General features: G+C 39.4%; 1 protein-coding gene and 1 pseudogene across 5 annotated transcripts in view; one reads left to right on the top strand and one right to left on the bottom strand.

Moving 5' to 3' along the window:
• The window catches only part of PLEKHA5 (pleckstrin homology domain containing A5), a 239,049-nt gene that overhangs the window by 152,166 nt on the left and 59,749 nt on the right, over nt 1–27,134 (top strand). For 3 of the 4 annotated variants that reach the window (XM_079938220.1, XM_079938218.1, XM_079938219.1), the window contains exons 8-12: nt 5,969–6,069; nt 9,120–9,235; nt 13,905–14,372; nt 19,438–19,903; nt 23,782–23,865. In XM_079938220.1, the coding sequence (XP_079794346.1) occupies nt 5,969–6,069; nt 9,120–9,235; nt 13,905–14,372; nt 19,438–19,903; nt 23,782–23,865 (1,235 nt within the window). Of the gene's footprint in view, nt 1–5,968; nt 6,070–9,119; nt 9,236–13,904; nt 14,373–19,437; nt 19,904–23,781; nt 23,866–26,689; nt 26,810–27,134 lie in introns of all 4 variants that reach the window. The other variant, XM_079938222.1, reaches the window with a different exon arrangement.
• Nucleotides 22,141–23,102, bottom strand: LOC307194377 (ubiquitin-like protein 5; annotated as a pseudogene). The gene has a single exon. The product of its transcript is annotated as a ubiquitin-like protein 5 (transcript).

Below are 27,134 nucleotides of genomic sequence, written 5' to 3'. Positions count from 1 at the left end.
GAAGAAATAAAGGTATTATTAAAGGCAGTCTTCATTTCTCTCTCTCTAATTTTTTTTTTCTTTTTAAAATATTTATTTATTTATTTTGGGGCACAGCGGGTCTTAGTTGTGGCTCACAGAATTTTTCCTTGCGGCACACGGGCTCTTTATTGTGGCACGCGGCCTTCTCTCTCCTTGTGGCTCAGGGGCTCCAGAGCGCGTGCGGACTCTGTAGCACGCGGGCTCTGTAGTTGCAGCACGCGGGCTCAGTAGCCCGGCAGCACGTGGGATCTTAGTTCCCTGACCAGGGATCCAACCCGCATCCCCTGCGTTGGAAGGCGGATTCTTTACCACTGCACCACCAGGGAAGTCCATCTTTTATTTTTCTTCTTCTTCTTTTAATGTTTTCTGGTTAATAAGTTGTTGATTAATAACAATTTTAAGTCAGAGTCTAGAGAAGTCTCTGATCATATGCCATGTGGATCTGTTAGATACCACAGAGCTGGTATGAACAGAGAAAGGGGTGCATAGGCTGTGCTCTCCCTAGAAATCTGCTTCAGCTACAATATAAAATCATGAATTTGGACAACCATTCCTTCTTCCCTAAAGTCTGGTTGGAAACAGTCACTAAAGAATTAGATTGTCAGTGCATGATTACTCATTTATATACCACAGAATACAATAGAATTTTAGAGCCTATTAGCAGTTTTAAAATTTACTTTGTGATTGTCCAGAAGAAGGTGTGACAAAATTCTGTGGCCATCTATCAAAGCAACATGTGCATATTGACCTTCAGATTTAGAAATTACTAGAATTGTATTCATCTTTTCCCCCCACTGAATACTGTGGTTGAGAAGTACTGCTGAGTCAGAATTAACCAGACCTATAAACTTTCATTTTGTCATAGAGATGTTGGTCAGGCCGCAACTGTGGTATTATCTTTAGTTAAGTGCCAGACTTACTCTACAATTTTCCTTAAAGGTTTTCCCAGTCTTGCAGAAAGTCAGGATTTGTAACTCATACATTATTCCTAAGCTTATAATTTGTACTTTTCTCCCTTTTTCAGTACGTTTTATAGACCATTTAGAACTTTAAATAAGAACAAGAAAATGTTTGTTGCTTCTCATATAAAAATTTCTTAGTGTTAATTTGCAACAAAAAACTCACTGAGTTCCTTGTCTTTTGCTGTTATTATTGCTCATGGAAAGGTGCTTGCTACTTGTCACCTTTATTAAAATAGAAAAACTTTTAACCTAATTTTTAAAAAGTAAAGGTGAATTCAGAAGCCATGTTGAGTATGAGATTCCATATTATTATTAACCATATGCATTTTACATTCAATGTATTTATTAATTTTAGTACAGTTCCCCAGACAGGAGGAATGTAAAAAAGAAGATATAGAAAGGAAAGGTATAACATTTAACTCACTTCCATTCTTCAGATGGTTGGAAAGAAGCATATGATACTACACTCTCACTATTTTATCAATAGGAAATGTCAGATTTTAAATAAAAACTATCAGATTTTAGTGAGATGATCATAATAGCTTGCAATTTTTGGAGTTTACTATATGCTAAGCACATAACATTATGATCTTGTCCATCTTTTCCTCACAGCCACCTGATAAGGTGGCAAATCTTATTACTCCCATTCACACGAGAGGAAACTAAGGGCAGCAAGGTCCAATTGCTGGCCTGTCTCCCCAAGCAAGTCTCAAAGCCAGGATCTGCACCCAGACTCTTCTCCTAAACACCCAGATCTCGTCTTCTCTCTCTCTCTTTTTTTTTTTTTTGGCCACGCTGCACAGCTTGTGGGATCTTAGTTCCCCGACCAGGGATCGAACCCTGGCCCACGACAGTGAAAGCGTGGAGCCCTAACCACTGGACCGCCAGGGAATTCCCAATCTCGTCTTCTCTTGTACCGTGAATACAATGGCCCCATTCATTTCTTCCATATGTCTCAAAGCATTTAATATACTAACATACAGAACGTGCTGTCAGAATTTTTTGACAGGTCAGTCTGTGTTTTACGGATATGGGAAATAATTCAGAGAGAGAATAAGAGCTTTACTGTTTTTTTGCAATAGGATAGCATCCAACACCAGATGGAAGCCCAGGTTCCCACTGTTCTTTACAATATACCAGGCATATCGTGAACACTGTGATAAAGTACTGAAATTCCTCTGTTCTGTAGTCAGTCTATTGATGAAGTTTACTGTGGGACGCAATTCACTCAACGAATGTTTACTGAGCAGGACCCTCTTCGTTCCAGGTATTTTCAAAATAGCAGTGAAAGAAGGCTTCCATGAAGCTTGTCATCTAGAGAGGTCAGGGAGACAGTAGATAAACTCAGATAAATAAACAAGACCATGGTAAGTGTTTTTAGGAAAATAAGGTCATGATATGAAAAGAAGGGCATGGGGCAAGGGCCTCTATGGACCAGGGCTCTGAGCCGATGTTTTAGGTAGCAAGATCCCAATGACAAGGAGGAGGCAGAGTGAGCAGAGCATTCCAGGCCGGGGGGGGGGGGGGGGGGGGGGGGGAGCAATAGCGCAAAGGCTCTGTGGTAGGAAAGTGTTTGGGATGTTGAAGAAGCAGAAAGAAACCAGTGTACCAAGCAAGGAGGTTAACAGTAGGGAAAGAGATGGATGGGAGATTGCACCAGTCTTGGATTCTGTTCGAGTTTAGTTTCTGCCCAAGATACCATAAGGAAACAGCTGTGTATTTGTAAGTGTAAGAGTGATATGCTTTTGATTTACATTTCAAAAAGCTCACTCAAGCTGCTGTTAGAGAATGAGTTATAAAGGGGAAGGAAGGAAACAAGAGTTAGCAGTTACTGTGTAGAAATGATGATGGCTTTAGACTAGGGTGGTAGCTAACAGGGAGCTTTTTTTTTTTTTTTTTGCGGTGTGCGGACCTCTCACTGCTGTGGCCTCTTCCAGTTGTGGAGCACAAGCTCCGGACGCGCAGGCTCAGCGGCCATGGCTCACAGGCCCAGCCGCTCCGCGCCATGTGGGATCTTCCCGGCCCGGGGCATGAACCCACGTCCCCTGCGTCGGCAGGCAGACTCTCAACCACTGCACCACCAGGGAAGTCCCAGGGAGCTCTTTTGATGCACCAGACATCTTATTAGGTGGTAGGATGCAGAAATTAACAATATAAACCCCTCTCCTTATGGAACTCACAGATTAGCAGAAGGAGTCTGAGAAAAAATGTTATAGTATTCAGTTGTGTTGATGAGTGTTGACCAGGCCTGTGCAAGGAAGGGATTAGGAAAGAAGGGTGATCTTGACAAAGGACTTAGCATGTACAAAGCATGAGTGAGCATGACATATTTGTAAAATTTTACATATAGGACTTAAGGAATGAAGGTTATGTCTGAAGACGTAGCAAGAGTAAAGGCTAAAAAGTAGATCAAGGCACAAAAGGCATTTGTTTGTTATTCTAATGAATTTAAACTCCTGTCTTGAATACAAAAAATAGTATCAAGATCAAGTGTACATTTTAGAAAAATCACCGTAGCACTTGAAGCCAAGAGACCAGTTAGCAAAATATTGAAGTATTCTGGCGAGGAACGATAATGAGTAACAACATTCCGGTCTGTAAGTTACTTACCCAGCTGTGACTGTATGTATTTCTTGTCTTGTTCCCAAACGTCTTTAAAGCGAAAGAAGGAATGGGGGAATCTAAAATGTCACTTGCATCCGCTAAAATGTTGAGCTTTTTATGGTTCCTGTCCCAGGTTGTGTTCCTCAGGAAGCGAGCCTTGTGATGGAGATCAGGGTGCAAGAGGCCTACTGGGGAGTGTTCTTGGTATCGGGACCTGGGCCCGGGAACGGAGGGAAGTAGGATAGGGCAGAGGGAGAAGTTAGGCTGCCGTGCAGTCTAAGAAAGGCCTGGCCGACTCTCCGACTCTCCGTCCCCAACTAGGAGTTCGTTCTTTCTACAAACATCACTCAGTTCCTACCCTTCGCTTGGCAGTATACGAGGCCCGCTGGGTGATAGAAACTAAGACAGTTACCTAGGTAGAGTTAAGACAGTAAAAAAATGTCAGTAAGACAGTTGCCTAGGTAGACAGTTACCTAGGTAGAGAACTATAAAGAAAGCCATGATTAGGAACATTTAAGTGATCTAGCAGGGGACTCTTCGGTTAGTCATTTGACAGATGAAGATTTTATATGCCTTCAGTTTTATGTAATAATGGCAGTAGTTACTGAACACTTAGTATGAGCTGAGTGCATTATTGCGTTCATTATGTCTGTTAAATAATTTAACCCTCACAACAAGTTCCTTAGTGGTAAGTCTTGTTTTCCTCAGTTTTGTAGTAGATGAAACTGAGATGCCCAGCATCAGTAACTTGCCCAGGATCTCAGAGCTGCTTGGAATCTGGCCAGGAAACAGTCCATGATAATCCAATGAAGTCACCCTGTGCTTATTGATGCTGCATATTCTGAAATAACTTTAGGAAAGTTATTTCCTAAAGTTCCAATTATGCAACATAGAAGAAGGTATTATTTGATAAAAAATGATCTTTTAATAAAAATGACTTCAAGCTGTTTCTGATTATATGCTTTATATAAGCATAAAGTTGGATTTAAAATTAGAATATGACTCAATTATAGAAAATTGTCATGTTCTCTATAATTGATGTCTGCTCTCTGCCTTTTTTTTTTTTACCTTTTAGAATAAATCTGCACTTTTGTTCATTCTTACTTGTATTAGTGAACTGTACCTGAATGAGTACAGTATAGTAAAAGCAAAATTTTGTTCCACTGTTGTGAGAAAAGCTATAGAAATAACCTCTAATGTGACTTTTTTCTTTTGGAAGTTTTACCATATAGTCTAGAAGTGAGGGGAAAATAAATAAAATCCCTCGTTAAGTTTATAATAATAAAAAAACATGGTAAGCATAATAAAAGGAATTATTTCTCATTTATGGTTTTTCTCATTGGTAAGTTCATCAGCCTAGTGCACAGCTTTATTGACTTGTCTTTTGGGTCTCTAACAATGTACTATATGTATTTCAAGTTTCATAAACATCTCTGCCCCCAGGCAGCAAGTTAATAATGTGACTCTATACTGTGCCGAGATTAATGTTTTATCTTTTTCCTGGGTATATTTTATGTGCTTGCCTTGTAGGCCTGTAATTTATTCCCATAACTTTATTGTATATTGTAGCGACTGATTAAAAACAACCCTTCAAAGATATATGCTTAAAAAGCGTATGATTTTTATAGCATAGTTTACAATAATGTATTTATGTGTATCATCATTTATTCAAAATTTTTTGAGTATCTGCTACTGTTGTTCTAAGTGTCTTCATGGAGTTACATTCCAGTGGAGAGAGAAAGATGATAAATAAAAAACTAAAACATACAGTGTATCAGCAGTAATTGGGGTGGTGGTGAGGGGAGACAGTGGTGGAGTTCCAGAAGGAGAAGAGAGGGCTTTGGGATGGGTCAGGGTGGGAAGCACTTTAAAATAGAGCAGTCAAGGAAGGCTTTATTAATGAGAAATTGAGCCAAGTCTGAAGGATGTGACAAGTGAGCCGTGCATTTGTCCTAGCTTTAAAATGGTTGCACATTTATATCCTACCAGCCATGTGGGTGGATTCCTTTTATAAATTTTCTGTGTCCTCACTTATATGCTAATGTAGTTTCAGTGAATCACATGTCAAAGGGCTTTGTAGCATGCAGTCTATATGCCAAACAAATGTATGCTGTTTTTCTGTCTAACTGACCTTTTTCTGACATGTGGGCCAATTTCTGATTTGCTTAGGATAGGGAAGCGTGTTGAAAGTAAAGCAGTATATATACTCTGCTATTTAATATTTTCTTTTAAAACCTTACAAAGAACTACCTAAACAATACATGAATTCTTCATTAATATATGAAAATCTTTTGATTTTTTGTCAAAATAAGTTTCAAGAAAATTTATTCTGTTTCATGAGAACATTTAAAATTCTAATCAGATGTTCAATTATCTCTTAGATGAGAAAGAAGAGGGTATTCTGGGAAGCATACTGTTGCCTAGTTTTCAGATAGCTATGCTTACCTCCGAGGATCACATCAATCGCAAATATGCTTTTAAGGTAAGGAAATAATCATACTTTTTTATTCTGCATTTGAATCTTGCACTGATTAAAAAGTGGATATTGACCATGGATTATTACAAAAAGATATTTTAGTAACAGTTATTTTTATATTTAAAACATAATAGTGGTCTTCGGGTCGAGGAGGGGAGTGTCCCTTTAATTAGGCAGTATGTGCTCAAATATTTAGGGGCCAAGGGTCTTTTATGTCTCTACTTTCAAATGGTTCTAGTTAAAGCAAATATGTTAAAATGCTAATAATTGATGGCTATAGCTGTAGGTATCCTGGTGATCATTGTACTATTCCTGAAAGGTTACTGTATGTTTGAATTTTTTCATAGTAAATTTGGGGGTGGTGTGTTATTTAACATAATACATGTGCATTCATGATTTTATAGGATATTTACAAAGATATTCTTGGGTCTAAGTACTTCACAAACATCAGATAGTTTTGAGAGAATATTGCAGTTGAAACATTAAATCTATTACTAAATCTAAGCAGACCTGAGCTTCCCTCCCCTAAGTAACAATACCCACCCATCTCTGCATCTCTGTGATGTGCTGGCTTGTAGAGCACCCTCAAGTAAGAGGCCACTTGAACGCTCAGTTGGTTATTTTTGTTTTCAAAGACCATACTGCATTCTTTGCTTTATGATTATGGCTGAAATAAATTTCAGAAATCACCTATTTTTTTTTAAATCAGTGTTAAATTAAGAACTCTGAAGGGTTTAAATTTTTCATTTTAAGGAAAAGAGGAAATACAAGGGTAACATATGCTGTTATTTAACAATGAAAATGTTTGCACCATTATAAAATTGATTCAATTTTTAATTACTGTCCACTTTTAAAGAGTACTCAGGACTGCAGCTGATTTACAACTTTTGCCAATTAATGTGTTACATTATTAGCTATGGAGAAAAGAGAGGGAAAGGCAGGAGTGGTGGGAGGGTGATGGGTGACCTCAAAGAGAATGTAATATCTGAGCAAAGACCAGTGGCTACAAGGGCAGTCGCTACCCATTTCAATAAATGTTATTAACAGTATGAACCAGAGAAATGGAATTAAGTATTTTAAGATGCTATAGCAAACTCTAATACTGATAACTGAAAGTAATAACTTTTTAAAAGTACATTGCTCAATTCTGTGATACTAACACTGTTATTTGGGCACAGGTTTAAATTTTTTTGTTTGCTCATCAACTTGTCAAATGTTTATTGAATTTGTACTAGTCATAGGACATTTTGCTGGTTCTTAAACTCTAAAAAAACATAGATTTTTTAAAATATATAAATAGAATGTTAAAATAGCAGTAAAAGTGACCATGCGTGTTAAGTATATTGTCTCTGTAATTATTCGGTTTAATCTTGATTGGATTTTATCTGTAACGAGGATAATGATTTCTATTTCAAATTCTCTTCTCTGCCATGTTGTTTTCTCTGAATTTATGAGCCACTTTTACTACTAAGTCCGTTGGCACTGATGCTGCTGCTTTCACAGTGGTAAGTAAAAGTTATAGACAATTGTTGAACAAAACTGTGGAACTTAAAGCTAAATCGGGAACTTTGCCATCATCTTGTAAATATTCCCGTTTGACGGATCACAAGCTTGGGTGTGGTGTGTTAGTGTCTTGAGTCCTGGCTACACCTGGGTCCTCTGAGCACCAGCCCAGTGTTCCTTCCGTTGATCACAGATAGGGGCAGTGGTCTTCATCCATTTCTCCAAAACCCCACTCAGCCAGTCCAGTGACTCTTGGTGGTGGTTTTAATCATTTTAACAACTGGTGGCATTTGAGCTGTTTCTTTCACGTGGTTTCCGTAGATAGCGTTACATCCCTTACGTGGTCAAGTGAGATTTGTCGGTTCTGTAAGTTAATTTGCTCGCTGTGTTGATTGAATTTATTTATATCCTGATTCTGAAAAAGATTCTGAAGCAGCTAATTTGCCATTGTAAGTAAAGCAGATAGATAGTCAGGATCTCTGAGTGAAGTGTGTGGCTCCAGATTTACTCCTCTCGTCTCTTTAGACTAACTCTGTGCTTAGTGCCCTTCCTTCTGCCTCATTCTATGCTGAAGTAGCTTTTGTTTCTTTTTCCTTGTCCTTCAGTGTCTACCAGGGAGCTGTCACAGGCATTCTTAAATGGAAATTAAGAATGGTTCCCCCCACAGAATTCCCCACCCTGGTCTTTGTTTTCTTTCTTACTTTTTTTTTCCCCCCTTCTTTTTTAAAGAAATTTTATTGCAGTCTAGTTGATTTAACCATGTTGTGTTAATCTGGCTTTGTTTTCTGCTCTGATGTAGCTACTGCTGCTGTCCATCTTTGCGCTGCAGGCCCAGGGCTAAGCTGAGCACTCAGTGCTTGGACTTGGGTAGCTGTCCCCCAGCAGCGCCTTCTTTGTGTTGTTTTCTGTTTCTCTGGATAGAGGCAGATGGCCACCATAAAGGAAGAAACCTACTTACCAGTTATATAGGCCTCAAACCCAGTGTATTTACATTTTCACTCTGAAACTTAAGAAAAGCTAAAGGGCAGTGCCATTTTGGGTCATTTATAGATCTTTTATGTTTGTGTATAGATGTCTGTAAGGATTAGTCAACATGCTTTAAACAGCAGCACCTTTTAAGGGCTAAAGGAACTGGTAACACAGGAGGGAAATGCTATGATATGTACACTTCAGTGACTTGTGTTGCTGGTTGCTCTGGAACATTCTTGAATAGAGAGATGTGAATTGTAGTAAATGGAAATTGCTAGGGATGTGTGCATGGAACAGGGATGGCCAGCTGCTTCCTTTCTTACCTCTTTCCCCTCCTATACATCTTCTTTTTTTTTTAAGAAAAAGAAAAATGGTAAAGTTAGAAAAAATATAATATGTATGTATTTTTCAATATTGAATTGTATTTTTCTTAAGTCCCTCATTTCTATATCGGTATGTAAGACAAGTCTGCTTTCTTTGAAATTGGATAGTAATGATCTGTGTAGAGAGCCACCGAACTTTCTTTCTTTTTCTTTTACAGATACCATATTTCTATTTAAAATGATCGTGCCATTTTCAATCAGGCAGCCCATCCAAACATGCGGACCTATTATTTCTGCACTGACACAGGAAAGGAAATGGAGTTGTGGATGAAAGCCATGTTAGATGCTGCCCTGGTACAGACAGAACCTGTGAAAAGGTAAAGGCTTGTAGGGAAAATAATGGTGATTTCCACTTACATTTTATTCCATGCCTTGCAAGTATGTCATTATCATAGTACATATCATTTTAGTAGTCATGATATGAAACCACTTCTTCCTCAGAAAGCAAGGATTAATTCATGTTTTATATTAAACTAGTACACCTTTAGTTAGTTTGAAAACCACCTGCATTTTTATTCCACCTTCCCTCTTTATTCATTTTCACCTATCAGTGTACTGAGGTGAATGCAGAATCCTAACATTCCAACTGAACGTTCTTTCTTCTTACAGAATTACCTTTAATTTCCGGTAAGTATATTTTCAATTGCTATCTTAAAAGTACACAAGACAGTGTTTTTTAAGGTTCTGAATCTTAGAAGGGAATTTATATTCATGAAGTTAATTTCATTGTGTTTTTATATTATGTTGGATGTTTTTCAAGTTTAATAAATTAAAATAATTATTATTTATTTTTTTTTTTTGCGGTATGCGGACCTCTCACTGTTGTGGCCTCTTCCGCTGCAGAGCACAGGCTCTGGACGCGCAGGCTCAGCGGCCATGGCTCACGGGCCCAGCCACTCCGCGGCATGTGGGATCCTCCCGGACCGGGGCACGAACCTGCGTCCCCTGCACCGGCAGGCGGACTCTCAACCACTGCGCCACCAGGGAAGCCCTAAAATAAAATTTTTTGATGAGTTTCATTTCTTTGGCATTTCTGGGTTAATTCTGATTGTTTTATGATGAATGTCTCCAGAAAATAGTTCATCAAGCATTTAGATTATTTCTAAATATATCTACCTCTTGATGAATTCTACCTTCTTTCTTTTAAAACTCCAGGGCTTAGATTCTTCAGTAATATAAATATGTACTGTTAAAATTGATCTAAGTGTGATTTTTTTCCCCTGCTTTAACATATGAATCATTTTAATATTTGACTATATTAAGAACTAGTGAGGGCTTCCCTGGTGGCGCAGTGGTTGAGAGTCCGCCTGCCGATGCAGGGGACACGGGTTCGTGCCCCGGGCCGGGAAGATCCCACATGCCGCGGAGCAGCTGGGCCCATGAGCCATGGCCGCTGAGCCTGCGCGTCCGGAGCCTGTGCTCTGCAACGGGAGAGGCCACAACAGTGAGAGGCCCGTGTACCGCAAAAAAAAAAAAAAAAAAAAAAAAAGAACTAGTGAGAGGAAATCTCTTTCTAAAATATGTAAATAGCAGCTGAATAATGGGCTTACAACATTTTTGTTATATATTCCTATAATTTGAAGAAAGATCTATGATACAGTTAAATTTTTCTTCCAGTCAGCAACAATTGAGCGCATATCTCATATAAGGAAGATCGCTAACGTGCAAATTTGATCTTTTTGCTCTCTTCTCAGGAAATTATATGATTGTTACATTGTAAATCTCTTTTTTTTTTAAAGTGTACCTGTTAATAAAGTCTTTTGACTGTGTTTGTTAAAAGACTCAAGTTGATGCTATATAAGTAAATTTGTGTTTATTTTTTAAAGTATCTATTCCAAATTAATCACTAGTAATTAGAGCTAGGGAAAAATATGGAGAAAAAAAGGAAAGAAGGTCCAGGGTTGAACTCTGGGACACCTATTTTTAAGAGTAACCACCTCGGGGCTTCCCTGGTGGCGCAGTGGTTGAGAATCCTCCTGCCAATGCAGGGGACACGGGTTTGAGCCCTGGTCCGGGAAGATCCCACATGCCACGGAGCAACTAAACCCATGCACCACAACTACTGAAGCCCATGAGCCACAACTACTAAATTCCGCGCTCCTAGAGCCCGTGCTTCGCAACAAGAGAAGCCACTGCAGTGAGAAGCCCGCACGCTGCAGTGAAGAATAACCCCCGCTCGGCACAACTACTGAGCCTGTGCTTTAGAGCCCGTGCGCCGCAACTACTGAAGCCCACGAGCCACAACTACTGAAGCCCACGTGCCTAGAGCCCATGCTCCGCAACAAGAGAAGCCACTGCAATGAGAAGCCGGCGCACTGCAACAAAGAGTAGCCCCCGCTCCCTGCAACTAGAGAAAGCCTGTGTGCAGCAACGAAGACCCAATGCAGCCAAAAATTAATTAATTAATTAATTTTTAAAAAAAAAGAGAGAGTAACCACCTCAACCGTATACATTTTCTGGGTTGAGAGCTAATAAAAGGAAAATCTGCTTTTGGAATTCCATGTGTAAAAGCAACCTGAATGGATGTAAAAATGAGGTGATTATGATTGACAGCTAGAGAAAATTTGTAGGTGAAAAAAATTCATTGAAAATCTTAAGATAATATTAACTTAAGAGTAGAATTTTCAGGGAATTGTTTAGAATACAGAAATCAATATAATAATTAAGATGTATGATTGCCAGGTAATTTCAGTATTGTGTGTTCACTTATCCCAGACTTTCAACTTCCATTTTCTTTTCTTGTATTTTCCACTCTAAAAACTAATAATTACTCATAATTTATGGTGATAAAGATGATATTCAATATTTTGTTTTGACTGTGACAACTATTCGTTGATTATGTGCTCACAGCAATTTTTATCCAGTTGTGTTGATATAATTTGCCCTATTAGCCAGGAATTGTTGAATACCACCTAATGGCCCAACCTGGTGTCAGTCGCCATTATCCTCTAGAAATTATGTCCTTTATTCTACTTCTAGCTCTCAGCATTTTTATTCTGCCTTGGTAGTCTTAATCATTCAATATGAAGGTACCTAATTACTATGCTATTTCATTTCATAAGATGGGGAGATTTTGTTTACTTGGTTTTAAGGTATTGGGCTCTTTTTCCCGTGTGGCCAGAATACTTACAAATGTTTATCACGGCATATCACCTAAGAGATAGAACATCCAGTTTTTATCTAGATAGTTCATTTCTTCTAAATTTATAAAGTATTTAACCGATGAATTACAATGTCATTGTCCCTGAGTGTGCAGAACCTTGATGGCATTAAAAAATCTAAGCATAATATGCATTCTCTGAATAATTTCCATCTCTGGGCCCATTATTTTCATTTTCTATGTTTGCATGTATTTTCTGCAGTAACTTAAATGTCACTTTTTAAAATTGGATCACAAGTTTTACATTATTTATGTTATCTTAGCATACATTTCTGAATCAGTTTTGGTTCCACTTAGAGAAAAGTCAGCATGTGTCTTTTTTGATTACATCTCTTAAATCTCTGAGAAAAATATTGAGGAAAAACTCATTGCAGTTCTAATTTAAAATAATAGCTTTTGGTAGACAAGAGGTAACTAGTTTTAAAAAACCTTTTCAGATATTTGATATTCAATGTTAAAAAATCCTCCCCACCCCTGAATTTAGCACGGATAAATGTGCTTTTAGTATAGATCTTCTCTGACTTTTATCTTTCAAGGGAAAGAAGCTCTATAGCATATCTTAGTAAACTTTAACGGTGTCTGATATTCCTTCCAACCTGGAAGCTATGAGTTTTATCTAACATAAATATATGGATAGTCCGTAACTCCAAAGAAAATAGTCACATTTCCTTTGATTTTTTCTCACCGATTGTGTTCCTAACGCGCTCTCTCTGTATAGCTGTATAGGATATGTAGAGATTATGTATTTTCTACACATCACTGAAACTGGCAGCAACAGCACACTGAGGATCCAATAGGAGCATTATTATGTATTGAAATGTGCAAGGTTGGCCAGTTCCCGAGAGGGGCCTCCCTGGTGTGGTATGATCTTGGCAATTTCATGCAGGTTCAGACACTCAGCTTGGTCTTGTCAGATCCTGGAAGTGATTGGTCTCAGGGAAGCTGATTCTCATCAACAAGACCCAGATACAGCAGCTGGCATGGTGAGCAGTAAAACTGCCCAGTGGCCCAGGCACATACTGCTGAGCAGCCCATTCTTCCTGCGGTGATGTGGACACGAGATGCCAGATTCGAATCCACAATTGCTTGATGAGATGGAATGGTAGTGGTAATAGAGTCCGTGGCAGCCACTGACTTACTCATCTAGTCCTCACAACAATCTTGTCTCCTTGGTGCTACAATTTTCCCCATTCACCACAGGGAAGATTGAGGCTTGGTCAGTTTCTGCATCTTGCCCAAAACGCAGCTAGTAAGAGGTAGAGCTGTCAGCTGAGCACATGCAGTCTGGCTCCAAGAGCTCTTACCTGAAACTCAGGTCCTCTTGAACATAGACACAGAGAGTTAATCAGTCGTAGGGTTCAGATCTTTGATAGCATCAGAATGTAATTTCCGTTGCCACAAACCAGAGTCATGTTTGTCTCCTGGTGAGTTAACCCTCCTGGCTAGAAACCATGTTATTTCAAATGACTAGTTACTGTGGTCTTTTAAGTGTGGATTTTTGTGGTTTCACTGTCAAAGGGCAATCTTATTTGCTTTCTTTCCAGATTTCTAATGGTGGGGACACGCATCACTTTTTTTCCTCTAGTGCTTTATACGCTGTATATTTTAGGTTTAATTTTTTTTCCTCTTTCTGTTTATACATTCTGGTGTCGTACTTGAGTTTTCATACTACAATACTGGGGATTTGTGCAGACTTCTCTGTGACCATTTCGGGGTTTTTTTTTGGTAAAGTCGAAGGTAATTTTATGTTTTTCCTAGATTGAATCCCAGAAATAACATGTGCATTACTTCATCTGATTTACTCTGGCTTTCTTCTCTGATTTCAGAGTGGATAAGATTACATCTGAGAATGCACCAACTAAAGAAATCAATAACTTTCCCAACCATAGAGTGCTAATTAAACCAGAGGTCCAAAATAACCAGAAAAACAAGGAAATGAGCAAAAATGAAGAAAAAAAGGCATTAGAAGCTGAAAGATATGGATTTCAGAAGGATGGCCAAGATAGACCTTTAACAAAAATTAGTAGTGTAAAATTGAATTCTCTGTCGTCTGAATATGAGAGCGGGTCAACGTGCCCGGGTCAGACTGGACACTACAGGCCAGTCAATGTGAATAGTTCAGAGAACAAAACGGTCAATGTTAGCCTGGCAGACCTTAGAGGTGGAAGTCACCCAAATACAGGGCCCTTACACACAGAGGCTGATCGAGTCATACAGAGAACGAATTCAATGCAACAGCTGGAACAGTGGATTAAAATCCAGAAGGGGAGAGGTCATGAAGAAGAAACCAGGGGGTAAGTGTCTTGTTATGTTCACAAGAAACCTTGTGAACCCAGGTTTCTTTCCTGTTATGTTGGTGGGAGACTGATTTCTGAGATACCAATTCAAAGTATTGAGTTCAAATTGCGTTTGAGATATTACAGCTTCATTACTCATCTTTTTTTGATGGTAATCAGATATCAGTGTTTTTTCTCTGCCTCTCAGTGTTCTGTCACCCAACTTTACTAATAGCAAGGAGTCATCCTCCCTGGCCCAGCACAAGAGAAGGCATAGGCTGTGGGTACAGATCATGTTTGTTTGGGATGAGGAAAGTCGCAAGACCTAGCTTCACCCCTCTACATGCACACGTGCGTGCACACGTACACACACACGCGCACACACACACACACACACACACACACACACACACACACACACACACAGTGAGAACTTGTCTTCACTCTCCCCACCGCCCTGCTGTTTTCCACTAGTAGCTTCTGCAGCTTGATGTAATACAAAGCTCTCCTGAGACATGTAACGTGGAGACCAGAAAGGCTTAGGCTCTCTAGTTATCAGTCTCATTCCTTGGCTTTCTTAAACTCATAATGCACATGGCTAAGTATTATATTTATTCATCTAAGCATTTATTCATTCATGTACACATTTGTTCTTTCATATACTTATAGTATAACTACTCCATGGTAATCATGGGGCCAGAAAGTGAAATACTGAGAAGATATAGTCCAGATTTCTCACAAAGGTTCTTAGTCCAGTAGAGGAGAAAGTTAAACAAACAGGTACAGTATATGGTGATAAATACAGTGATGGAAGAACAGGATGCTGTAAGAAGATGTTTCAGGGACAACCAACACAACCTAAGTGTTCAGGAAAACCTCTTTGGAGGAAGTGAAATATGGGGCAAGATATGAAGGATGGTATGCTTATCTTGGTTTACATATGCAGAACTGATGGAGCTGGGAAAGGACTCCGAAGACATGAGTCTGACTTAGGCACAACTGCTGTGATGATGGATGGGAAGTGAGACTGGAGAGAGAAGCCAGAGGAGATGTATGCAGATCGGTGTTTCAGCAGTATCATCCCTGCTGCAGAATCTGGAGAATGAATTGGAGAAAGTTCAGAAACTATTGGCATGAGTGAAATGAGGAGAGGAAGGGGATGTATTCACGATATAATTGACAAGGCTAGTTGGGTGCTTGGATGTGCTTGATCGCAAACTGGTCTCACTCAAGTCTAATTTGAGCGGCTGGGGGAAATCAAGAATGACGCCCTGCTTTTTGGTCTGGTCATCAGGCGTTGTCCGGTGCCTTTCACTGCATAGAGAAGGTTTGGGAAGAGAGAAGGTAATGAGTGATTGGACAGGTTGGATCTGAGGTGCCTGCAGTCTGTATCTCCAGAGAGAGATCTGGGCTTGAATAAGATTTGGGGTGTCATCATTTATCAGATATGCTTAAAGGTAAGGATGAAAATCAGAAAGAACATTTACATTTAAAGGGAAAAAAAAGGATGGTGGGCCTGCAGAGGAGACCGAAAATAAGGGCTAGAGGAAACGGAGGAAAAGCAGGTGATTGTGGATGAGAAAAAATGTTGTGTTGTGTTGTTAGGTGGGAAGCTGGTGATGCAAGATTTATAACGTACTTTAATGAACTAACAGAGTAAAATTAACTGAAGACTTACTGTAACTCTTACCTCTCGATAGTAGGAAACCAGAAAACAACGAGTTACTAATGTTTTGGTTAAAAGGAGATGAACTTTTGTAATAGTGGAATGTCCTTCCGGTCTGGGTGGCTGTCTGCCAGTCTCTTCTCTCAGGAGTGCAGCTCAGCCAGGGCTGCAAAACCCGACTCCCGTGATTCAGTTGCTCACTTCCGTTTTCTTCTCCTCCACCCTTGGTGCTCACTTTTCTAATTTTCTCAAGGGACAAATTGTGAGAAACAGTTGCTGTTTCAAAAATAAAATTTGATTAGAAGAAAAGCCAGAGGTAGTTCTGGGCGGTGGTGGGGGAAGAAAGGATGTTTTAAAGTACTTATAAAGGATGTTTGAAAGTACTTACTTATAAAGGTAATTGTTTTCAGGGAAACAATAATAAAAATCCCAGCCAGAAGATTTGCTGCATCTCTACCCAGCAAATTAAATCTCACTTCTCAATAGAAGCACTTTTCCTCAAATAAAATCATACTTTCTTAAGGTTGAATGGGTATAGTTAAAGGGGTTCAGTATCTGGAAGTTAATTTTTTTTTAATTGTTGAGCATAAGTATTAGTTTTCAAGCACTTGTTAAAGCCCTTGGTTGAGTATAATTAACACACATAAAGGCTCTTTATTTTGACTGCAGACCTTCAGCAGCTTCTGAAGGCTAGTCTTAGGTTATTTTGAGCTAAAGTTTTCTCCACGTTGCTCCTCCAGCTTCAGCTTCACTGACTGGCGTCCAGTTTGGATCACTGAAATAGATCATCTACATTATCATATGAACTTCGTGCTTAAGAAACAGTTGCGAGGTTTTATAATGAAATAATTTTTATTGGTGGGAAGAAGCATGAGAGTAATACATGGTATAATTGGTTTTGTGAAACTTTATGAAAGGCTGGCTTTTATTCCTAAAGTTCTGATAGAAAGAATAGAGGTTTAATATGGAGTCATACAGTAGATGCCTGCATCTGTGAGCAGAGCCTGAAAGTTTCTTTGTGAGTAGCGGGCACCGTTCAGATGCCGGGAGCCTAAGCCATTGTTCCGCGTGGCAGAATCACAGGTCAGGGTTTTCATGGTGTTTGACAGGCAACTGCTGATGAATGGAGCACTAAACCTGATGAAGGCACTTACAAAGTTCGTTTCTTAAGCTTTCCCTTAAAAGTAAATCACACTTTGCTTAATTTGAATTTCTTTGGGGAAAACCACTGAAGGAGAATGTAGTTTTTTTTTTTAAAAAAGAGGTCTCAAAATGGTAGAAAGTATATGGGATAAAAATAAATATACTTGATGACAACCAGATTTTCCATTAAAATTCTCCGAAAGGAGTTCGAAAGATGGCAGAAGAGCCTTTTATACTTTGTGATCCTTAATTAGCCAAACTTGGTAGGAAAATAGCCTGTTGTTAATGATCACATGATAAGTGTTCAGCTTCAATATCCATCTCTGCCACAGGTTCCAGCTCACGTGTTATGAATGCTTGGGTTTCGTGTAATCAGATTTTCTGAACTGGAATTTAAACATTAGTCCACAGGCAGTTTTTCATGTATTTTAGATCGAAAATGTGTGTCCCCTCTTTATGTGATTATATATGATCTTTTTACAGATTTCCAAATAGGGTATAAAGTTAATATTATTTATGTTCTCAGTATATGCTTCTATGATATAGTTCTATGCCTAACCCAGAGCTTCTTGCACAGCAAGGTCTCTATAATATGTCTTGAGTTTATGAATGGTCAAATAAACCAAGGTATATTGGAGTACGTTGCTTGAGTGCTAGGGCAGAATTTCTTGGATGGAATCATCTTCTCCCTGTCTGACACGCTTCCTAAGCATATAGCTGTGGGGTTGCCAGCTCTGGACTTTTTCCAGTTTCTGGCTTAACGGAGAAGGTAGGAATAGGAAGGGAGACCAAGCAGGGGAAAATTAGGAAATGTACGTGAAGAGAAAGCAGCAAAAAATTAAAGTCTTTCTACTGCTTATATCAGAGTATTATTGGGTACTTGTCTCCCTCACTTCAGCCCAAAAGTCATCAGATGGTTGGCCCCTGTGTAGTGGTTCTTGGGATGGAGGTATGGGAGGGAGAGTGACGGGGATAAATTTTGAGCAAGCCTGTTTTAAATCAAGACATTGAAAAGCTGAGGGATGATCAGCGTGATGAAGGAAATTCAATTCAGGGGAATGGTTGAAGAAATTGGAAGTATTTCAAGTACAATGTAAGACATGGGATTTTAGAGTTGTAAGACCACTCTGTGATCAAATCATCTTCTAGATGAGAAAGCCGAATCCCAAAACGTTTCAGTTGGCCAGATAGCAGTAGCATGTGAAGGACTCTAGCACTTTTAAGATTACTCCTTTCCTTATTTAGGGGTATCTTTTTATCTTTAAGTATATCATTGCAATAGAATAGTAAAGTTTTTTTAAAAATAATTTTCATACTTTTGGCACAAATTTTAAAACAGAAAGTTGATAACCCCAAGTATTAAAAGGAGTATGAGCTCTCGGTCTTCGCCACACACACACTTGAACATTCTCTCAGTCCCAGAGGTGTAACTTTTCTAAGGTCTCCGCACTTAGTGCGAAAGCAAGAATGAAAGCTTGGCCCTCCTGGTTTTTGATCAACTGCTTTTTCCCACTTGACTAATAATGAAGTTCACTAATATTAAAACATTGTAAAATTCCAGAGATGTGCAGTTTTGTGTCTGAAATATTATACTGGAAGTATTTTGTCTTTAAATAATTAAATTTTGAGCTTTGGCTTCAAGTCATTTTTATTTCTCAAATTAAGAAAAGTTATCAAGGGAAATTATTCCTTCAAGCCACAAATGTACTGATTGATGTACTTCTTCCCATAAACAGTCATGCTCTCAGAAGGCCATGGTACAGTAGAGCATCACCACCTGCAGTCCTTCATTTCCTGTCTTCACACTCTTAGGCACAACTCAAAAACTCTAGTGTTCCATCCACACGCAGAAACCCTATTTAACTATTCTGGTGAGATGTGTGAAGATGAGATTCTAGGAGTTTATTTATATAAAAACAAATAAGATATGAGGACAGACTTGAGATGAGATCTTGAACATTCTTATTTCTGAAAAAAGTTTAATACTCTTTTTTCTTGCAATAAAACTGTACCTTGTGTGGAACTAATAGTCTTTTATGTGAGTGACATAGATGCTGTTCACTTAATATAGTAAATCCATTGAATTGAATTTCATAAAAAGATTAAAATCTGTTCATTAATCACTTGTACCCTGTATAATACTTTGGTCTTTAAAAAAAATAAGTCCTAAGTATATATTTTACCTACCAAGAGGAAAAAAAAATTTTACTCTAATTTAGAATCTGGGAAACAACTCTCCTTCATTTTTACATTCCAATTGTTCTTTTATTTCAGAGTAATCTCTTACCAAACATTACCAAGAAATATGCCAAGCCACAGAACCCATATCGTGGCCCGCTACCCTGAAGGCTATAGAACACTCCCAAGAAACAGCAAGACCCGGCCGGAAAGTATCTGCAGCGTAACTCCTTCCGTTCACGACAAGACAGCTGGGCCTGCGGCCGAAGAGAAGCGGAGATCCATGAGAGATGACACCATGTGGCAGCTTTATGAGTGGCAGCAGCGTCAGTTTTATAACAAACAGGGCACCCTCCCTCGCCATGGCACCCTGACCAGTCCTAAAACCATGGTTAATATTTCTGACCAGACAATGCACTCCATCCCCACATCACCGTCCCACGGCTCCATAGCTGCTTATCAGGGCTACTCCCCTCAGCGAACCTACAGATCAGAAGTGTCTTCACCAATTCAGAGGGGGGATGTGACGATAGACCGCAGGCACCGGGCCCATCACCCCAAGGTAAGACGTCTGTTCATCCAGGCTTCACTGCTCCTCCAAGGATGCTGCGTTTTACTTCTAGTGCACGTCTCTCTTTCTCTGAATGGGAGAGACAAGAACATGGGGAGGAGGTAGGCAAGGCCAGCTCTTTTTTTGTCTTAAAAATTAAGGAAGAGTATTCTGCAGTGTCAGAATCTCATGTAGAAAACCTAAGCTTGCAATGCTTCATCCCTCAGGAGCAGCTCTTTGGAACAGATGCATTATGTATTCTTCCCTGCTTGATAGCATGTCTCATCAGCTTTCTCTGTAGGGTAAGACCACACATATTTTGATTGGCCCTTCATACACTCAAATGCTACGCCCACCCTCTTCTAGCATCCCTGCAGTCTTGTGTCAGGCCCTTCATGTTCTTTGCTAAGATAAAAGTGCTAACCTCAGGACTTTCCTGGTGGCGCAGTGGTTAAGAATCTGCCTGCCAGTGCAGGCGACCCAGGTTCCAGCCCTGGTCGAGGAAGATCCCACATGCTGCGGAGCAACTAAGCCCGTGCGCCACAGCTACTGAGCCTGCACTCTAGAGCCCGCAAGCCACACTGCTGAGACTGTGTGCTGCAACTACTGAAGCCCGTGCACCTAGAACCTGTGCTCTGCAACAAGAGAAGCCTGCGCACCGCAACGAATAGTAGCCCCCGCTGGCTGCAACTAGAGAAAAGCCCGCACGAACGAAGACCCAACACAGCCAAAAATGAAATAGATAAATTAATTAATTTTTTTTTTAAAAAGTGCTAACCATATCTTCTAACCAGCGGAAGATATGGCATATTGAAATACTCCTCAGGTGCCCAATTGCATATTAAAGTAACAATGCTTACTGATATATGTACTTTTTTTTTGCTCAGCGGCCATGGCTCACGGGCCCAGCCGCTCTGCGGCATGTGGGATCTTCCCGGACCGGGGCACGAACCCGTGTCCCCTGCATTGGCAGGCGGACTCTCAATCACTGCACCACCAGGGAAGCCCACTTGTTTTTGGTCCATGCCTCGTGGCTTGTGGGATTTTAGTTCCCTGACCAGGGATCAAACCCATGCCCTCATCAGTGAAAATGAGGAGTCCTAACCACTGGACTGCCAGGGAATTCTCTACATATACTTTTTAAAAAATTAAGTTATAGAGATCATGCTTTAATTTGCACCTTAAGTTGGTATAAGCCTTGCTTAGTAGAGTTTTTGAAGTGAATTCGAGTGCTTTGCATCAATCAGCTCTTCATAATGCTGAAGCAGTTGTTTTGATCAGTCACCCTATGTGTGCAGCTGGGTCTCCAACGTCTGTCCTAAAGTGAAAAGGAATTTTCCTGTCACTTTCTTTTTAATTCTAAAGAACACCTTGCTTTATTCCATTTTGAAAAGCACCTTTTCTTATCCTTGCGATGGGCTGACTCCTTCAGTTACATCATTGCATAAAGCATTTGCTTGATTTTTCCATAAATAAGCATTAGATAGAAATTACTAAGTCAATCAGGAATTTTCTTCTGGAGGAAGCTTTCGTTTGTCTCACCAAAAAAAGCTCACTTTGAACTCTGCTGTAGCAAAGGTCAATATTTTGTCACTTCGTACATCCAAAGACTAATAAAAATAGTAACAGTATTCAAGAGAAATCTGATCTAATACAAATTGTCAGTGCGTGGTTGATGAGTGTTTTCATGGCCAAAATTCATCAACTCTTACAACAGCAGGTATGAGATGCGTGTGTGCTCTCTAGCCAGTTTTCCCAGTCAACTAAACATCTCCTCCTCCCAAAAAACTTCTCCAACATTGCCAGTTTTTCTTTCAAACTGTCCTATCATCTTCCTTGATGTGATCAGTGGTTCTCAAAGTAGGGTTCATGGACCCTTAGGGAGTACCTGGGGGGGTACCTGAGGGTCCCCATGACCCTTTCAGGGAGCCTGTAAGTAAACTCAGAATTATTTTTATAATAATAATAAGGCATTATTCATTGTGTTACCATTTTCTAATAGTGCGAAAGCAACAGTGGGTAAAAGTACTAGCACCTTAGCCTAAGTCAAGGGAATGGTTCAGACTATGCTAGTGGTCATTGTAATGCTTCACTGCCACAGACTTGCCTTAAAAATAAATCCCTTTGATGAAACAGTAAAAGATAATTTTATTCAATCTTGACTTTTCATTCCATAGCATTTTAATATTCTGTGTGATGAAATGGGAAATGTACTTAAAGCATTTCTCTTTGCATACCAAAGTGCTAATAGTTGTCTCAGGGAAAAACACTTGAATGGTTATTTGAGTTGCCAGCAGAACTAGTTCCGTTTTTGTTTTTGTTTTTGTTTTTCAGCCTCTAAGTTTTTATTAACATGGGTTTTCAAAAATAAGCATCTAGGGACTTCCCTGGTGGTGCAGTGGATATGACTATGCACTCCTAGTACAGGGGGCCTGGGTTCGATCCCTGTTCAGGGAACTAGATCCCACATGCATGCCACAACTAAGAGCCCGCCTGCCGCAACTAAGGAGCCTGCGAGCCTCAACTAAGACCCGGCACAACCAAGTAAATAAAATAAATATTTAAAAAAAAAAACAAACAAGCATCCATACTAGTGTTGTGGGATGAGGGTGGGAGAAGAAATTCTGCTGTATTGGTAATAAAGCTCCAGGTTCATCCCGTCATGGATCTCATAGTCCCCCAGAGACAACGTGGTCCTTAAAAATCATGTACCACTTCTTCAAAACAATCTTGTTCCAATGGGTGCCAGTTTGGGCTGCAGTCAGCTTCTAAGGTCCCCGATGGTGTCATCAGTATTGCATTTAACTCGGACCTTCGTCCCTAGATGGTCGTTGCAGACAACCTCGATCATCCTGGCTGGAACTCGAATCACCCAGAACCGTCTGATGCCACAACCTTCTCACTCTAGTGCAGAGCCCAGGCCTTTTTTTTTTTCTTCTTCTTCTTTTTTTTTTTTAAATGAAACACCATTTTTACTTGAAAGAACGAATGACAAACTATAGTTGTTCAGACTTGGTATTTGACAGACACTTCCTCAGAGTGAAACGTTAGCCTGTCACGTCAAGGAAAGCAACCCACAGTACCTGTCACCAACCACAACATTTGAGCTTTCAAGCAAAAATCAGAATTTTGGAAATCTTGTATCTGCCTCTGTGAGCTTGACAGCTCTCTGGTGCTTAAAGGTCAATGATGGTATTAACAGATAGGCGCTACTGATCTTGTAGACTAACATGTGCCAGCATTTGGAACATCTGCATAACCCACTGAGCCAGTGTTTGCCGCATGGCCAGTGTTTGATGTCTCAAAATCATGGATGGGTAAAAGATTCCTTTAAAGTGCAAATAGACCAATGAATGGATGTCAGTGTGACAGAGTACAAAAAGTTCATTGATACGGTTTCAGACACCACTTCGCAACTAACCTTTAAGAAAGTACCACTTTTTGACCTTTAGTGCAGTATCAAAGAACATCTGCAAATATCCAAAAAACCTATTCAAGTTCTCTTCCCTTTTCCAATTACATATATCGAAGGTGGCTTTTCTTCATGTACTTCCCCTAAAAGAGATGATCACAACAGATCGAATACAGAGGCAGATATGAAAATCCAGCCAGACATTAAAGAGATTTGCAAAACTGTAAAATAATGGCACTCTTGTCACTAAAATCTCCTTTTTAAGGATGTAAAGGGCTCCTGAGACCAATAAGTTTGAGAACCACTGAGCCATACTGTATGGAATTACTCTGTTCATCAGTGTCTGTATTTTAGTCCTGAAGTTTTAGTATCTGTCTTCTTTCATAAGCACCAATAGCAATTTTAAATGGCATTTTATAATATAATTTTCATCACTGACATTGACCACAGAATTTATACTGTGCCTTCATCTTCCTAGCACATGTATGTGCCTGACAGGAGGTCAATGCCAGCTGGCCTAACCTTACAGTCCGTTAGCCCCCAGAGCCTCCAAGGCAAAACGGTGAGTACGATATCTTTATTTACCATATCATGTTTTATTTATGTGCTACCCATGATAGCGCACATCTGACATAGCTTTTAAGTTTGAGTTTTCAGAGAGGTGCCTCCCAGAGAAAAACCATTACTAGTTTTGTGGAACAGACGCTCGTCAGTAGGATTTGGAATCATGTCGCCATTTCAGTGTCTTCCTGATACCTTTCCCTGAACGTCTGACTGCCTAAATACAAGATTCTGTTTTCCAGAATCTTTATAACCTGGGAGGGTGTCTTTACTTTATAACCTGGGAGGGTTTCTTTACTTCATTGAATGTTAATATCCTCTTCCTTAAAACGGAAGTTGGAGTAGTTCCTTAGGGAAACAAATCCAGCAAGCAACTCTGTGTCTATAGTCAAACCACAGGCCTGTCAAGTTTCTCCTGTGGATTTTTATGTAGATTAACTACCTTAGAGCAGAAAAGAAACCGATTTACATATTTATGCAGAGAAAGAGAGACTGTTAGAAATACTAAGTTCAAGCAAGTACTTACCTTTATCATTTCATAGTCAGTGTTATTCCTGTTCACATTGGAAAGGAGTTATGTTACCAGGACACTATTACTCTTCAAATTAAAGAGAAAAGGTGACTTTTCATCACTTCATTTTATTTTAATGGCATTCTTTTATCAGGGGAACTATGCTTTCATACTAGTAGTAGTCTTAATTTCTGTAAAGATATGATTTGAGGACCCTATAGTTGTTCACGACTTAAAATCCTCTTCCTGCAGTAATCAAAACAAGTTTATCTTCTATGTATTTTTCAAACATTGTTTTATTTCATCTCTTACATGCTTAGATATGAGGCAGATTTCTTGGCTTTAAACTGCTTGTGGTTTACTTATTAAAGGCGACAGATATTGCTTGACTATAACTAAAAATTCTTAACTGTTGGAAATTTTAAACATTAGATCGTTGATCTGGCAAACAGACCTTAATCATAAGATAATGCTAAGTATCATATTATGAAAGTTTCTCTTCTACCTTGCTCCCTCTAGTGGATATTTAGGACAAAATTTATTTACCACGTCCTCCTTTTGGAGGAATCAATTGTGCCTCTTTTTATTTTGCCACAAATTTAAACATCTAGCAAACTTATTGTAATCTTTCATGCTTTTGAAAATCTCTTTAACTCCATAAGTAATAAAGAATTTTAAGGTTTCTTCTTTTAGTATTTCTGTCACATATCCCTCTGGGTCTTAGGCTATCTAATCCCTTACCCCACTCTCCTTTCTCTCTGGCAAGACCTCTAGAGCTTGATATGACGACGTAAGATATGGACTGTCTCACAGTCATGAGGTCACAAGATGTGGTTGGCCTCAGAGCAAAAGCACCTCTTCTTTTCCTGTTAAGAAGTTTCTTCTTTAAGTCACACATGCACACACATTCTTTTGACTGTTAAGAAGCTATTGTCTCCTCTCTGTGGATACTCAGAGAATCCAATAGTAACTGTGGTTTACTTCTGACATTTTTTCCTCTTGAAGGCAATAACCTTTAATGTAACTTCAAGTAACAGTTAAAATTGATTTATAACAGATACAGACTACTATACATAAAACAGATAAGTAACAAGGATTTACTGTATAACACAGGAAACTATTCAATATCTTGTAATAACCTATATAGGAAAATAATCTAAAAATATATATATGTAACTGAATCACTTTGCCACATACCTGCAACTAACATAAAAATCAACTATACTTCCATTTTCTAAAAAATGATTTGTGACCCTAATAATATTTTTTTTTTATGGAAAGTAAAGAGCAACAGCAAATGAACAGAAGAGAAGAGAGCTAAGTGTAACGCTGTGCTGTCGGCAAAACAAGTCAGTGTCGGGAACGCATTTTGGCTCGGAAGTTTTAAGCACAGCTGTAGCTCTTAAGTGAACAGAGTCTCCCTGTGGTCTCTGTGCAGTTTTTAATCATAACAAAGCTCAGTCAAACACCGAATGATATTTTATGGCCTGTAAGACTGCCAATGACCATACTTTACTGCATTTCTAACGCAAAAAAATATATCGGATTGGCCTGTTAAGGAATTGTATCTACCTTTGAAAGTTTATTCCCCTCAGAGATCAGAGTAACCAATCAGGAACCAAAAGGTTCTCTGCTCTCCGCCAAGGGTGGAAGGAGGGTTTATGCGCACATGGAAACTTTCTGTGTGTAGTAAATACATTTTTTTCTTCCTTAAAAATAAAAACTGGTCTTTTGGTCAATATAAAATATCCTGTGAAAACACTAACAGTGACATTTAAAAATATAACTGGGAAGCAGTTAATAGATCTCAGGTACTGACTGAGCTTAATGATGTGAAGATGTCATCCAAGTTTTACATGAATTTTAATTCTTTTTGTTTTACCTTCTGTTCTCTAAGATAGAGTGTTGGGCATGCAGGTAGTGTTCTATTGCTATAAAAGTCTTAGGTGTCATTTTTAAACATCTCATTAAAATGTATTTTAATAATAGCTCTCATGTGCAAATCTTTATAATGGTGGGGGGGGTTTTGGCATTGCACTTCTTTATACTTAAGATTTAAATTTTCTCTCATGAGTTCTGAGAAAATGCCTTAATAGACTGCTGTTTTGCTGTATCTTACCAAGTAAGACTGTTCCTTCTATTTCTCTAGATATCTATGCATTTATGTATGGCCTATCATCATAGTGCCTAGGCACTATGTTTGATGTCAACCATAAGAGGATACTTGCCAAGAAATCTTGGTTTAATATCTGTCACTTAAGACCACAATTAATCTGTTTTCCACTGTTTGGATTCTTAAATTGTACTCCTTCAGCCAGAGGAGCTTACGCTGCTGCTTATAAAGCTGAGACGGCAGCAAGCGGAACTGAGTAGTATCCGGGAGCACACGTTAGCACAGCTCATGCAGCTAAAGCTCGAGGCGCACAGCCCAAAGGTCAGCTATGGAGAGATGTGTCTGTGTGTCTGCTCTTGTCACTCACGCTGAGCCATTCATTATTAATCGGTTTGATCAGCGTCATTCCCGTGAGCATGAGCCCATCCCACCACTGCGGCGACGACATCGGGATCTCCTATTGACCCTTTGAGAATTCCCTTGGTTATACGATATTAAAGGAAAACGTGGGTCGGCTGCATTTCTTCGTAGCCTTCCACCCACCCACTCACCCACCAACTCTTGGTTGTGAGGGAGGAAATGCATGCAGACTTCAGAATACTATTGTCATTCCTCAAACACTAACTACCACCTCCGGTAAAACAGA

The sequence above is a fragment of the Stenella coeruleoalba genome, assembly GCF_951394435.1.
Source record: "Stenella coeruleoalba genome assembly, chromosome: 11".
NCBI classification, from domain to species: Eukaryota; Metazoa; Chordata; class Mammalia; order Artiodactyla; family Delphinidae; genus Stenella; species Stenella coeruleoalba.
The sequence above is the reverse complement of the archived record's forward strand: the minus strand, read 5'-3'. Positions and strand labels throughout refer to the sequence as shown.